The sequence below is a fragment of the Gasterosteus aculeatus genome, chromosome 17 (genome assembly GCF_964276395.1).
Source record: "Gasterosteus aculeatus chromosome 17, fGasAcu3.hap1.1, whole genome shotgun sequence".
NCBI lineage: Eukaryota > Metazoa > Chordata > Actinopteri > Perciformes > Gasterosteidae > Gasterosteus > Gasterosteus aculeatus.
In genome coordinates, this window is record NC_135705.1 from 2,775,540 (window position 1) to 2,789,656 (window position 14,117).

The 14,117-nt window shown below is 49.9% G+C and overlaps 1 protein-coding gene across 4 annotated transcripts in view; it reads left to right on the top strand.

Moving 5' to 3' along the window:
- The window catches only part of arhgef10la (Rho guanine nucleotide exchange factor (GEF) 10-like a), a 72,561-nt gene that overhangs the window by 19,968 nt on the left and 38,476 nt on the right, over positions 1-14,117 (top strand). For all 4 annotated transcript variants that reach the window (XM_078092801.1, XM_078092800.1, XM_078092803.1 and 1 more), the window contains 6 exons: positions 3,470-3,562; positions 4,604-4,774; positions 6,502-6,647; positions 7,404-7,567; positions 10,014-10,129; positions 11,223-11,350. In XM_078092801.1, coding sequence (XP_077948927.1) covers positions 3,470-3,562; positions 4,604-4,774; positions 6,502-6,647; positions 7,404-7,567; positions 10,014-10,129; positions 11,223-11,350 — 818 coding nt within the window. The remainder of the gene's footprint in view (positions 1-3,469; positions 3,563-4,603; positions 4,775-6,501; positions 6,648-7,403; positions 7,568-10,013; positions 10,130-11,222; positions 11,351-14,117) is intronic.

Genomic DNA, 14,117 nt, shown 5'->3' on the forward strand with positions numbered 1-14,117 from the left:
GATTTACAGAAGCAGATCTTCACAGCTGACAGCCCTGCATGTTAATCCAGATGAAATGTGCCCTTTGTCCCTCCCGCTGACTGTTGCGTGAAGACGAAGCAAATAAAAGAATTTGTCCAGACCGAAACAAAAGAGCGAATCAATGACAGACTTTATCGTGTTGTTTCTGAAATATTGCGGAGGCAACGGGTGCGCGCAATTCAGACTCACAGGGACAGGGATCATTAAATCCATTGTTTGAATACAGTTTGCAGGGGAAAGTAATATGAGAGCTGCTTTCAGCAGAGAATAATTGACGTGAGTTCAGTGTAAATCATCTAAAGAAGTTAGAAAAATCTATTTTCATTATCTGGATAAATAACTCGTGTTGTCCAAGCGACATTTATTTTTCTTTTTTGCAAAAAAAAAAAAAAGGATATTGAAAATCCAAATAAGACAGAGAGCATCTCAGAATGGCAGTATGCTATTAGAAGGTCGTGGTGTCAGAAATTAGGTGGTGTATTATTCAGCTCAGAGGACCCATGGAGGGACTTATTATTGAACCTGCTGGAGGTGTCGTGGGCTTAATCTAGTGCCCGTCAGCGACGGAGGCAAGTGTCCACTTGACAGTTCCAATAACATATCCAGTGCTGCCCATTTCCCCCTCTCCTTGACATCAGAAGTAGGTGTCAGGGGTTTAACCCAAAGTTAGCACAAGGGACTGTTCCATCTGTTCCAGCACACTGGCATATGCTGATACGGTTGCCTGGCAACAAAAGTACATCTACTCCGTGTGGGCGATAACTTATATTATAAAGACCAAGATGCCCCTGGTTCATGTATCAGAACTACATTGGATCAATCTATCTGTATTTTTTATTTTTGCTCTTATATTTTAATCTTTATTCTTATTTTGCACGAATCACCACGACAAGTTCCTCACTAGTTTTTGCCCACTAATGGGATAAATCATGACCCCGCACACACAATTTGCATCACCTGCTCAGTCAGTGAGCCCTAATATTTTCAAAATGCGACTAGAATTCACTTTCAGTGACTGAAGGAAAAACACGACATTAATGGAAACCGGCTCTCTACCTGCGGGCTGCAGAGGTGCAGCTGATCCTCACTGTGAAGACGCCCCAGATGCTCGACAGACAGCGGCGGCGCAACAGAGGTGCCAACTTTATTATGTCGACCTTCATTGCTAAGTTCGAAGACTCCAGGTCGCTGTGCAGAGGACGAGCGGTGGGAGGAAGAGCTTTGCAGCAGAGGCTACCTGAAATAGATCTGTGGAAACCCTGAATCGCGTAAAGGACACAGAGAAAAGTCGGCCCCTGTGCAAATTGACCCGAGACTAACAATGAGCGCTCGCAAAAACCGCCAGCCTGAACAGACCCAAACAGAGATAGAACCCCAACGCTGGCAGCGGCATGAGCCGCCACCTGTGAGCAGGCAGCTGCCATTCAGAAGCAATAGCGGTAATTTCCCCTTCGCTTGACAGATCACACTCTCTGTCTTTCTCCTGCTAACAAATCAGCATTTTGCTGCTTTTCTAAAAAACACGGACAAGCATTGACAGACTGAACTCCCTGGGTCTCCTTCCCCCTTCTTCCACATCGCAGTGGAGCATAAATCCATCAACGCAATTAGAAAGAAGACAGCAAAGGTGAAATATATGAGTCCAAAAGGATCCTTTCGTTGGCTCCAAGGGCAGGTTTGGCAGTTGGATTTTTTTCCCTTTTGGTGATTATTACTCGCGAAACATCTCCATCAAATGAGAAATTGAAGGTCATGTCCTGACAGTTCTGCTGCATGGATACGGTGTCGGGCAGTGTGTGGGGGGGGGGGGTTTAGTTCACAGTTTGACTGCCCTCCGAAAGAGAGAGAGTTTCTCCTCAAAACCCGTCTCACCCACAACCGCCACCAGTGAACCGTCCACAGCGTCTCCGTCCTCATCCGACCTGTCCGAGTGTGGCGTAAAGACGCTGCTTGGACATTGCATGCCTGTCCAGTTACTGAACTTTGGATCGTGCAGATAAAAAATCTCCCTCCACGTGTCTCCTCCTTGTGATGGTGTAAAATGTGTCTCTCCAGGTCGGCGTTTGCACATTAGCAACCGCACGGATTCCTCTTATAATAACTCACAATGATGACAGTCTTTCACTTTGGTTTTTATTGTCTGAAGAATGCAACTGCTGTACAAACGTGCATAAGAAGGGAGTTGATGCAGAATATACCGGCAGCCATTTGTTTACCCCTACGCCTCAGGGCAGCATGCACAGAACAATAGACGTCATTACGCTGTTTACAGGTAATTTCATGTCTATTGACCAGAGAGAGTGTGTGTTTTGTGTAAATTCAGTCAAGCGGTTCCACGTGGCTGCCCTCAGGTGGAAAATACTCCAGCCACTTCACGCATAGCGGACTTCATGGGGGACTTGTTAGGTCTCTTTAGTCAAGAGGGCGAAAAGCAATGGAATTTACTGGTTGGGCAGTACGAAACTACTCAAGTGGCTCAGCCTTTAAGAGCCGTGTGTTTAAAAACACAATCTGTAGTCTTAATTAAATGATTCATCCGCGTACTTTCTACATCGATATGATATCCGGTTCAACTTCATGCTCAGTTCCTTAATGGTTGCTGCTATTTATTTAATAATTCACCGTCCCAAAATGTTGGGACCTAAAGCATGGAAGCTTTATACACTGATTTAGGGCTAGAAAAACACCATAGAAAAAAATATCATAGAAAAACCACCACAAAAGAACATCAAAGAAAAACCACTGTAGAAAAAACACCATAGAAAACCACCTTAGAAATAAACACCATTAAAAAACACCCCAGGCTGTATTTAGGAAGTGGACAAAGTGACATTTGAAGCCTCTAATTTCTGACATTTTTGGGCAAACAAAAAATTACATTTATCTTTTAAAAGCAAAAAGAATCACAGACGAGGCAACCTGTCAATCATAGGATAGCCCCGCCCTGAAGCATACCCTCCTACACGGTCTATTTTACTGTTAATGGGTCCATATTTTACTAAATATTACATACATATTGTTCATTAATCTTATTTTATTTCATTTCATTCTTCAAATGCCTCTATGTGGAACATATGTGGCAATAAATGGCTTGAATCTCCTGAGTTTAAGCAGCAGCTCTTTTTCTTACAGTTGACCTTATCCAACCTTTCCCACCACACCATCTATTAGATGTGCCTTTTTCCACTGATGCTATCATCGTGCCACAGACTTGACACGGCGCCGAACCAATTTTCTCCTGACCTCCGCCCACCGTGCAGCATTAGAGATACGACTCTCTTCTTTAATTCCCTCGTATGAGTAACAGACCCTGTTTTACAGCACGTATTCACCCACTCACACGCCTACTAAGTCTTGCTGAGGACGAGCTCCTCTGAAAGAAGGCATAGCATTCTTTACATTTACTTTCCTCCTAATGGCCTTTAAATTCCTCTCTTTCTGTTCCCAGAAGAAGCAAGCGACCAGTGTGGACCGGATCACTCTCTACGGCCTGATGGTTAAGCCCATTCAGCGATTCCCTCAGTTCATATTGCTCCTGCAGGTATAAAATGTTGTTTGTGAACGGCTATTTCATTTGTTTTAATTAAGGGAAGGACTGAAGTTTCACGAGCCGGACACTTTCAATATGAGAAATGAGTCAAATTACAGTTCCGGCTGCACATGCAGCAGCAGAGCTGAAGGTTACAGAATCAATTATGGATTTTGACTCATGCAGAGTACCAAGAAGTTGGACGTCACTTTCACGCTAAAGTTAACTAGAGCTGGAAAAAGTGACTATCCACATCAGTTTTTCATATTGCCGGCTTTACATCCTCCCGGAGTCTTCCACTTTCCATTCTGAGCAAAGATTTGGATTCCAGCGCAACTTGCTGGATCTGCAGAAGCTCATTTCATCCCTCAGTAGGCATTGATTATCCATGAATTCAAAAGATAAGTTATGAATGTGAATCAGCCATTTTATTCCAGACTAAACTCGGTACTCCAAATAGGAAGTGCATGTATTTTAAATCATGCATCACAGGGAGCACCGAGGCACCGCGGTGGACGAATATCTCACCGATACCAAACTTTTAGGAGGCGGTAGAGGCGGGGCGGATGTAGACGCGCAAGCCGCGAAAGCCTGTTGGGCTCAGTTCGCTTCCTTTTAGCCCACTCGGCCTGCCAAACGGTAGAAATCGGAATGAAATGACACGCACAGAGTTTACTGAAGTATATACGCGGCGTATACAGTCAAATTAAATGTGTGAGTGCTCAACATCAGAGGGAAAGGTCGGAACTTTCAATAATGTCCCCGCTTTGCTAAAATGTCCTCGCTTTCCAAAAAACGCTCCCACTTAAAAAAGAATGTCAGAACCGTCAGAAGTGTCCCAAATTTGGCAAAGTGGGGACATTATTATAAAGAGTCTGAGCCGAGTTACAGCAGCAAAGTGCAAGAAGAGACGTCGGCCAAAGAAGAAGGCGAACAAGTCCAATAAATAGTCCCAACAGGAAAGTGTAATAAATAACTTGCAAATGGAAAGTTCGAAGCGTTCGACAGAGAGCGGTTTCAATCGTTGCTTGACGACCTGTGACCTTTCCCCAGGACATGCTGAAGAACACGCCGAAGGGCCACGTGGACCGCCTGCCGCTGCAGCTCGCCCTCACCGAGCTGGAGACGCTGGCCGAGAAGCTCAACGAACAGAAGCGGGTGGCCGACCAGATCGCCGAGACCCGGCAGCTCGCCCGCAGCGTCAGCGACCGCCTGCTCAGCAAGGTGACTGGACCCCCCCGCCGCCCCTCTTACAAACCCCCCCCCCCCTCCCCTGCGCCCCTTTAAACACCCCCCGCGCCGTTATCGCCGCGAGCCAAACGCCTACGGATTAAACCGCTTTTATCACCTCCCCGCACATTAATCTAGGTGGCCGTGTCTTATTTTTTTTTCGGGCAACGATCTCCCAGAAACGACGGCCATTTATCGCCCCCGAACAGCCCCGCATGCACCGGCAGAGGCGTCGCCCCCCCCCCCCCCCCCCGTCCCCCCATTACCACCCTGAAATTACAGTCCTGCCGCCGCAAATCCGAACAAACGCTGCTTTGAATAAGAAGAATTAGGGGGTAAATGAGACATTTAATTGAAAACTGTAAGAGAGCTATCACTTTCACCCAGTCGCTGCCCCCCCCCCTGTCTCCCCCCCTTGCCCCACACACTTTACCCCCCCCCCCCGGCTCCTTTGCTCACTGCCTCACTCCACTTATACAGTCTTCTTGTCTTTCTGCATTGTGGCCGCTTCTCTCTCGCTCTCCTCGTCTCTCTTTCGATCAGCACCTGCTCTCCGGCGCTGTGCGATGAGCTGATTCGCCCGATCTCTCCTCCTCCGCGCAGCGTTCCATTTGCCGCGGTGACTCCGCAGAATTCCAATCGGAAACAGCCTCCTCTATTGCCCCCCCCCCCCCCCCCATAACCGTCCAATGAAATATTCATTCTTTTGTCTCAAAGCATCCGAGTCGCCGAAATAGGACGGATGACAATGTGAGTCAGAGTGGGTTTCGCGCGCGCACACACACACACACACACACACACACACACACACACACGGCGCGGTGCCCTCTGTGCCTATTGATGCTTGTAGACTTTACGGGTGTATCCCTACAGCCCTGAGCGGCTAGCGATTGCTGCCGGCAAGCAGATCCTCTCGGGCGAAAGGCGGCCGCATGCGTTACCGCACTGCAGGCTGCAGAAGCGGGGAAGGTTCATTATCCGCTGGAACGTGCGCCTGTTGAGCAAACACAAACACGAACGCATCCAGGATGGACGCGACCTGCCGCCCGCGGTGTGAACCCTGATGAGCCCCGGCTCAGATCGCTGCAGTGAGCGTCACACTGCAAGTATTGATTTAGGGATGCATAAAAGACGCCAAAGCACATTGATGCAAAGTGATGAAGCCTTTCTGTTGCTGTGTCCTTTTGCACGCGCAGCATGGAGGACAGCGACGCACTGCAATGCTGTGGCATAGATTGCATCTCTCATGGAATTTATTCTGCGCGCGCGTGTGTGTGTGTGTTAAGGTGCGTGCGCGGCAAACATACATCCATGTCCATGTGTGGCGGAAAGGGTTGTGCGTCCCGCGGCTCACTAGCTAAGCCAGTTTGACTCACCGGTGCGGTCGATGGCACGAAGGCTGTTCGTTTACTGACAAGAGCTGCTCCCGTCTCGAGGTGCCTCCCGTCGCGCGTGCAGGGCAGAGATGGCGAATGAACACGTGCATTCCCTCCGCCGCTAAGCCCACGCCAGGGACCTGTGTGTGTTTGTGTGCGCCTCGCGTGTGGACATCGAATGACCTTCAGCAGCGTGAATGTGTTGCTAATCCCCGACGAGACATCTCTTCCTCCGAGGCGGACTCCCGCGTCCTGCGGGCATGGAGCTCTGGAGGACGGGCCCTTTGTGATGCCGTCCCCCCGTCCCCCCGCCTGACTCTGATCTGATTGCTGTGTCCCTTTTAGCAACTGAACTCGGAGCAGGGGTCGCTGGTGCTTTGTGAGACGCTCATTGAGACGGTGTACGGCGAGAGGGGACAAGTCCTGAAGTCGAAGGAGAGAAAGGTCTTCCTCTTTGATGATGTGCTCGTCTGCGCCAACATAAATGTCAAGTAAGTCCCCCCGTTGTCGAGCCGAGTCGGAGCCGGATGACTTTTGCCTTCAAAAAGACTTTGCTAATGCGTCCGTAATGCTTAAAACTACGCGGTAGTTTGTAAAGGAGAGTCTGCTGAGCTGCACGGGGGGGACGGGGGGGGTTTGCAAGGGTATTTTGGTAAAACTGTATTGGAAAGAGAAAGAGCTGCAAGGGGTTCAGAGCCCTATCTGGAGCTGCAGCAGCTTTATCAGCTTTAAACAAACGGGTAGAAGGCCTAACTACAGCTACAGGAGTCCTAGATTACTGACAGACATTTTGGAGTTTCTTTCCAATTTATCTCCTGCGACAGCACCATTGATCGTATCTCTCTCCCTCTCAAAGTAAACAGGAAGGGGATTTTGTATATTTGGCGGAGCCCCTGTCAAAGATGTTGCTCACAGCCCTCTTGTTCAGCCTTCAAAGCAATTATCACTCCACGTCTCATTCAACTCGAGTGTCCCGAAGTTGACTTTGTCTGCCCTCCAGGATCTCGACAAACCCGATCACAATGTTGATTGCCTGCTTGATGACAGGAATACATGAATAGCAATGAACTCCTCCTCACAGCCGGGGGTACTATTTGGGTAGGAACGGGGGGGGGGCGATCACACGGAGTCTTAATTCCCCGCTGCCGAGTCTCTCTCTCAGGGTGTAGCGCTGTTAGCAGCGTGGTTTCCCCTCCAGAACCCCGTCCTATTTCCGTCTGTGCATCCTTTGGGTTTGTCTCCACCAGGGGGCCTCCGGACGTCAGCAGCCTGGTCCCCGTCGGCCCCAAGTACACCATGAAGTGGAGCGCCCCCTTGCAGCAGGTGCAAGTGGTGGAGGTGGGCCAGGAGGTCTCCCAAAGCCAAGACGCCCTCTTCCAACAGAGCGGGGCCAAGCGAGCCGGCCCCCCAGGTAAAATCTCATCACTTGCACCGTCTTTTAGTCTCAGACTCCGACTCATCCGTTTCTGCTCCCGAGTGCTCGTGCCTGTGATTGAGGGCGTGTTTGTGATGACGGTCACTTGTTCCAATCTGCCTGGGGGGTGGGGGGGTGTTTTATCTCGGGAGAGAGAGATGATGGCGGTGGACAGGCCCCCGCCTCGGCGTCCTCACAGTCTCATTTCACTCTCTGATAGACCACAAAACACACACAGGGTGGAGTCATCAATCTGCAGAGACGATTCCCTCCCTTTTTTTTCCTCCCCAGGCCCAATTAGAGAGCCGGTAGCGGTAGATGGGAATCGGCGGTTGGAACGCCGGTTCTCCCAACCGGCACACGGAGCCGGGGCGAGATCCCTGATAAATGTGCCGTGGGAAAAGGGGACGAGGCGATGGCGGTGCCTTCCTCAGAGCCGCTCGGGTCTCGCTCGGCAAGCAGCTTGCCGGTTGGGACGCCGTACGGGGCGAGCGTTCGGCTCCCCTGGCAGCGTGCAGCCACAAATGTTCGGGGATCATCTAAGGTCAGATCCCACAGCCCAGCCGCCTGTCTCCCTTCCACTTCCACGTCAAACTCCTGCAGACGTTATGCCCCAAAGAAGGAGCAGGATCCCGACACGCTCCCCATCTTTTTCCTTTTCGACACGGCGCAGTCACCGCGGTCACGTCTATACGCAGAAACCTCCCCGAATATCCGCGGGACCGCTCACAAAAGTTTCCCCTCAGACAGCCTGTCCCGTCTATTTATAGTTTCACCCCCGTGTGATGTCATTCGGTGGGGTGTCTGCTCTGAATCCAGTGCTCCCTCGGCACGGCTCAAAATTGAGTCATTTTTCATCTTCTGCCCGTCTTTATTGAAGAAAGCCGTCCTTAAGGGAAACGCAGGCCCGTCCCCCCCTCTTCGCCTCGGCTCATGTCTCCGTCGGACCGTCTCCTTCTGCCTTTTACTTGTTTACGGCCGCGCTACCGCGCCTTAATTCTGTCCCCATTACGCCTCCTCCCTCGCCGCCGCTTTGCTTTTGACCTGCTGTCTGGAGTGCATTTCTCTTTGTGTCGGAGGTGCAGCGGGGGGCTTTGGCCGCGGATCAGACGGGGTGGGGGGGGTTTAAGGATGCAGGTGTGGAGAGCCGCATTGTCTTCTTTTAAATCCTCTGGCCAGCGCCATTGGCACGGCGGCGTAGACTTCCGGCCGCGGCGGCGGCGGCCCGCGTGAACAGCCGTGTCTGAGTGTGAAAAAACCCCCCCAATCCTGCCTCACCAACGGGATTACGCTGGATTACAACTCAGCACATTCACCTCTCGGGCCGCAGCCAACAGCCGGCTGCAGAGGACTGGACGGACCTGCACGGGGGGGTCCAGCCAATCCCTTTGGAGAGGATAGCAGCGCAACGCTCCCGCTGCTCCCGGCGTACCCGTCTGTATTCACATGTCTCACCTATTGATTTCTTTGCACAGTTGACAGACGTCACCGGTGGCCCATGAGAACGATCTCATTAAACCCCCCCCAAAAAGCTGCAACAGAGCTCTTTAAACGAACGATGCGAGCTCACCACTGTCCTCTTCTCGCCCCCTTTTCCTCTGGTCTCCTTACTCTCCCTCCATCAATCCCGGCGGATAGACCAAAAGGCAGCGGGCGGGCGCGCGCCTGGCTGAGGCCCGCCGATCGGCTCGGCCCCCGCTGCTAGTACGTGGCAGCGGCGACTGTGGCGGAACGCTCGAGAGCAAAATCTACCTGCAGAATTTAATTAGGCAGCTCTGCTGCCGGGGAGGCGTGAGCCAGAGGGAGCCGGGACGGAGAACGGCAGACAGGAGGAGACACGGCTATCGATCCGCAGCAGTAGGAGAGAGAGGGATTTGGAAGTCGGGCGGCCTCAAATCGATGCTGAGTTTTGCGTCTAATGAGACACCTGCATTGCTTTTGGCCGGCAAAAGGGCACCATAGCTCCGAATAACGGTCGCTCCATCTGTTTTTTTTCCTCTCTTTTACTCAGAAATTCATTTTCTGTAGTTCAACAAATTATGAAGATCGACCCATCTGCACATCCAACCTCTTTTATTAGCGCCAGGGGAGTTTCAGCAAAGGCAACTTTTCCCTCTGCGCCTCCCCTGGTTCTGAGCAACAATGTCCTTGTGTCCTCTCGGACAGATTAAAGACTACAATCTTGAGCGTTAGATGGTTAGTCCGTACACCATACATGTTTAGTGTATATATTACTAAGAAGTCTTAGTGTATGGAATGTCCTTGGGCTTTGTACTGTTTGGCAAACTGATCAACTGATTTCAGGAACCACCTTCAGCTTTTTTGATTTTTTTTCACTCTACGACATTAAAATGTGTACTTCTTCGTCTTTTGCATCCTAATCCGCGCGCGCCAATGCCGATTTCACCAATGCCGAGGCTTCGCTTGTCGCTCCGCTTCTCAGGCAAGGCGTTCCTCGGCCCCCCCCGGCTCTACCAGGAGCTGCAGGAGCTTCAGCATGACCTTTCCGTCGTGGAGGAGGTCACCCTCCTCGTGGGCACTCTGCAGGGGACGTACCAGGTACCTACATGTCACTCGGTGTTTCACTTTCACTGCGCCTGCACCTCCTCACAGCGCAAATGGGTATTACACAACATAAATGACATATATGAGATCTCAGGCGTAGCTTCCATTTGTCACACCGCGAGAACACAGCCGTGCTCCCTCAAGTCCTCTCCTCTGTGAGCTGACAGATTGATCTTAAACTGTCATGTTCCATGATCACTGTCACAAATTATTTACGGGCTAGTTATCGCTAGGAAATTGACTGACAATATGCGCATGTGAAAGAATGTGCTGTGCAGAGTGGCAGACTACTTAACAAGAGCTCCTCGGCCCCGAGAACAGAGCAAAGGATCACAGAGGCGGCAAAGACGAAGTTTAAGTATTCATAGCTTATTTTAATGTGATTTAGATATCACGTCTGCGCGGTGCAAGGAATAACCATTTGGGGAAATTCCGCTATCGCTTCTAAATAGATTGTGAAAAGGATTCTTGACGTTTAAGACGTGATCAAAGGACAGCGTCGTGTTCATTGATTCCGATCTCTCCATCAACAGAGCCACCATGTTGAGGATGAGATTTCCCCTCTGATATTGCGGATAGAAATGTCAGATTTGCTGTGCTCCAAATGGAACCAGCAGCGCCCCCCCCCCCCCTGTGGTGTTCAAATCAGGACACTTCCCAGTGGTCTACCACTAACACATGAGCTGTACCATACTCTACATAACCGCGGAGGTGCACTCCAGCAATCACCAAAGAGCCTCTTAGGGTAACGGTGGCGCCAAATCCTCCCCGTATAACGAGCTCATCGTCCCCGGGGGGGGGTTTGATTTTTCACTCTCCATCCAGTCATCCGTATTGTCCACCAAACAAACACACAGAATACTTCAGCACAGCTCGTTGCCTTCAATTGATTCGCGTCTGTTTGATGTGAACCACTAGCGTTTGCTATAAAAATGGATGCTGATGTTGAGATTCAACCTTTGAGGGGATGAAAGTATATAAATACTGACTGCACAGCTTGCTCTGCTTCTCGGGGAGATGACCTACTGTAAGCTACGGCAGAAGAACACGTCTTAATTGTGTGCTCTCCCCCCCCCCCCCGTCGAAGAACCTGAACACCACTGTGGCCCAGGACTGGTGTCTGGCTCTGCAGAGGCTCATCCGCATGAAGGAAGAGCAGATCCAGAGCGCCAACAAATGTCGCCTACGCCTGCAGGTACCCGGCAGACCAGACAAGTGAGTAGATATAGCACTAAAAATATTTTTGAGGTGGGGGGGGTCTGGTCCGGTCCGGTCCTCCAAGTAATCTCCAAAAAATCTAAGCGGGAAAACGCCGAAAAATGTACCTACCTCACCTTTACATTAAAAAATCCTAAAAGAAATAATGGGAAATCAATGGAGAAATCAAAGGCTTACTCTGATATCACTGTAATGTTAGCGAATGAGGGGTGAGAAGCCCCCTCCCTCCCTCTTGCTCATATTTATTCTGTTCGTCCAAAGCGAAATCTATTCTTGAGGTTCCAAACATTTCCAAAGCAAGTTGTGTTTGAATGTGAGCAGTCGATCGAGTTATCTTATGTCCCGTCGTTTGAAGCAAACCTTTTAGCTCTGGCATTGGTCTCCCATTATTTATATTTTATTAACCATCCGAGCTAAATAGCCGCAGCTTATTTGTGTTTTACTGGAAAAACATTGAAGCATATGCAAAAAAATATATATATCTTTTATATATATATATATATATTTTATATATATATATATATATATATATATATATATATATATATATATATATATATATATTTTATATATATATATATATATATATTTTATATATATACATATATTATATATATTGTATATATATATATATATATTTTTTTTGGTATATATATATATATATATATATGTATATATATATTTTTTTTTGTATATACGTATATGTATATATATATACAAAAAAATATATATATATATACATATATATACCAAAAAAAAAATATATATATATATATTTTTTTTGTATATACATATATGTATATACAAAAAAAATATATATATATATTTTTTTTGTATATACATATATGTATATATATATATTCCCCGAGGGGGTTCGGATCTTGGTTGTTCATCGCTGAAAGATAACAGCCAGCGACAAACATTTGAATGTATGTGCAAAGATTGTTTTTACCTGAAAAGTGGCGGAAAGCGTAGGAGGACTGCAGAGGGGGAAAAAAAAACACACGGCGGTAATGTTTGTACACTTAAGATCTCTTGACCAACAAGACACAGTGAACCTTTGCAAATCCAAAAGGCGAGAACACTTTATTCTGTCGCAACCGGGTAATTACCTGACTGCAACAATTCATCTCCCTCTGCACTTGAACAGAATAATGAGTAGCCCCCACAAAATGTTCCCTTTGCAGGATTTAATTGAGACACACTTTGCTGCAGCTTCCACCTCGTCTGACTCACCGCACGTAAACCGTGTGCGCAATAAGCCGCGTCGTTCTCGGCGTTCCCTCCCTCCGTTCACCGAGGCTGTTCATTGAGGACGCCAACGTGCGGCCAGACGCTTGTGAGCTGGGCCGTCGACCGCCGACTGACAGCATCAGTGCCTTGCCGAGGTGCTTCGCAAACCCGCCCGCCCGTAAAGCTGCGGATGAGAAAAGAAACCGCTGTACAAGTTAACGCCATCACTGAACGCCAGGCAACCGTCGGCAGGGAGTCTCACACTCGGGTCGTCGGCTGTGTTTTACCTCCACTGCCGGCCACCTCGATGTGGTGGCGACAACACGAATGCCTGAACGCCTGCTTAGAGAAAAACAGGAAACGGCAAAGACAGAGAATATGAGCAGCTTAGAGTTCTGCACAGCAGCTGCGAATTAGAACGCATCCCATTTATGTGGCGTCTGGGGGGAGGGGGGTGAGGAAAAGTCAGGGGAGGATGAAAAGGGGAAGAATTTTGAGTCCTGCTGGGAGAGACTAAGCAGGAGAGAGGGAGGAAGAAAGAGTGAATGTGACGATCGAACTCCCCCCCCGCGAAAGACTTGGCTCGGCGCCGGCAGGGCGGCGGCGGCGGTTCGGGGAGGAGCGGCCCTAATGCTTCGGAGCCAGGGAGAATCAGACCGTGCCAGGCCGAGCCAAAGTGACAGCTTGAGCAGCGGAGCCGCGCAGATCACTTCTCCCACGTCTCCCGGCTTCCTCGTCGGCTGTCACACCGGAGCCCGCAGGGCCAATCTGCTTAGTCAGATGTTCGCTGGAGCCAGATGTCAAGCTTACAAGACAGGCCCCCGAATTCCCCTTCAAGGGGAACCCTATTTGCTGACTTCTCGTGATAATGTCATCCGCAGCCGCACCGACAAGGACATTTTCCCGACCCTGCACATGTCCAAGCGGCAGCGAGTGGCACTTAAATCCTAAATAATGTACGGCCGGACCTGGAGAGGGCCACAGAGTTTGTTTGTGTGGAGGTACAATGTCAGCCGAAAGAGAGGGAGCGCTCCTTTTGGGAAAAAGAACCAATCTTGGTTGTGCGATAGCAATCTAATTGAGGCTGGGCCTCGGAGCCGGGCGGGTGCCATGCCGGTGAGCCGGTGAGCCGGGGGGGAGGGCGCGCAGGGCTGAAGGTGACAGGTGGCACAGCGGGGTGCCCGAGCCATCCTGACACTACCCGCGGTGTGCAGCGCTGCTAGATCGCGGCTCCGCCTCGCTCCCAAAAACATCCACGCCGCCGCAGGTGCACGCGCGCTGGCTCTCCGCTGTTCCCCCAACGATGCCTTTTCTCTTACCTGATCTCACAAACCGTCTACGGGGGCACAAGAGCGCTTCTGCAGTCTCCTCCGTATGTACGACGCATTTATTCACAAGCACCTCCTGCCCGGCAGACGCACTGCCACACCGTCTCACACACGCACACACACACACACACACAGAGAAAAGTGTGCCGAGCCTTTGCTCTGCTGGTGAGAGTGTGTGCCCCCCCCCCCCCCCCCCCCCCTCT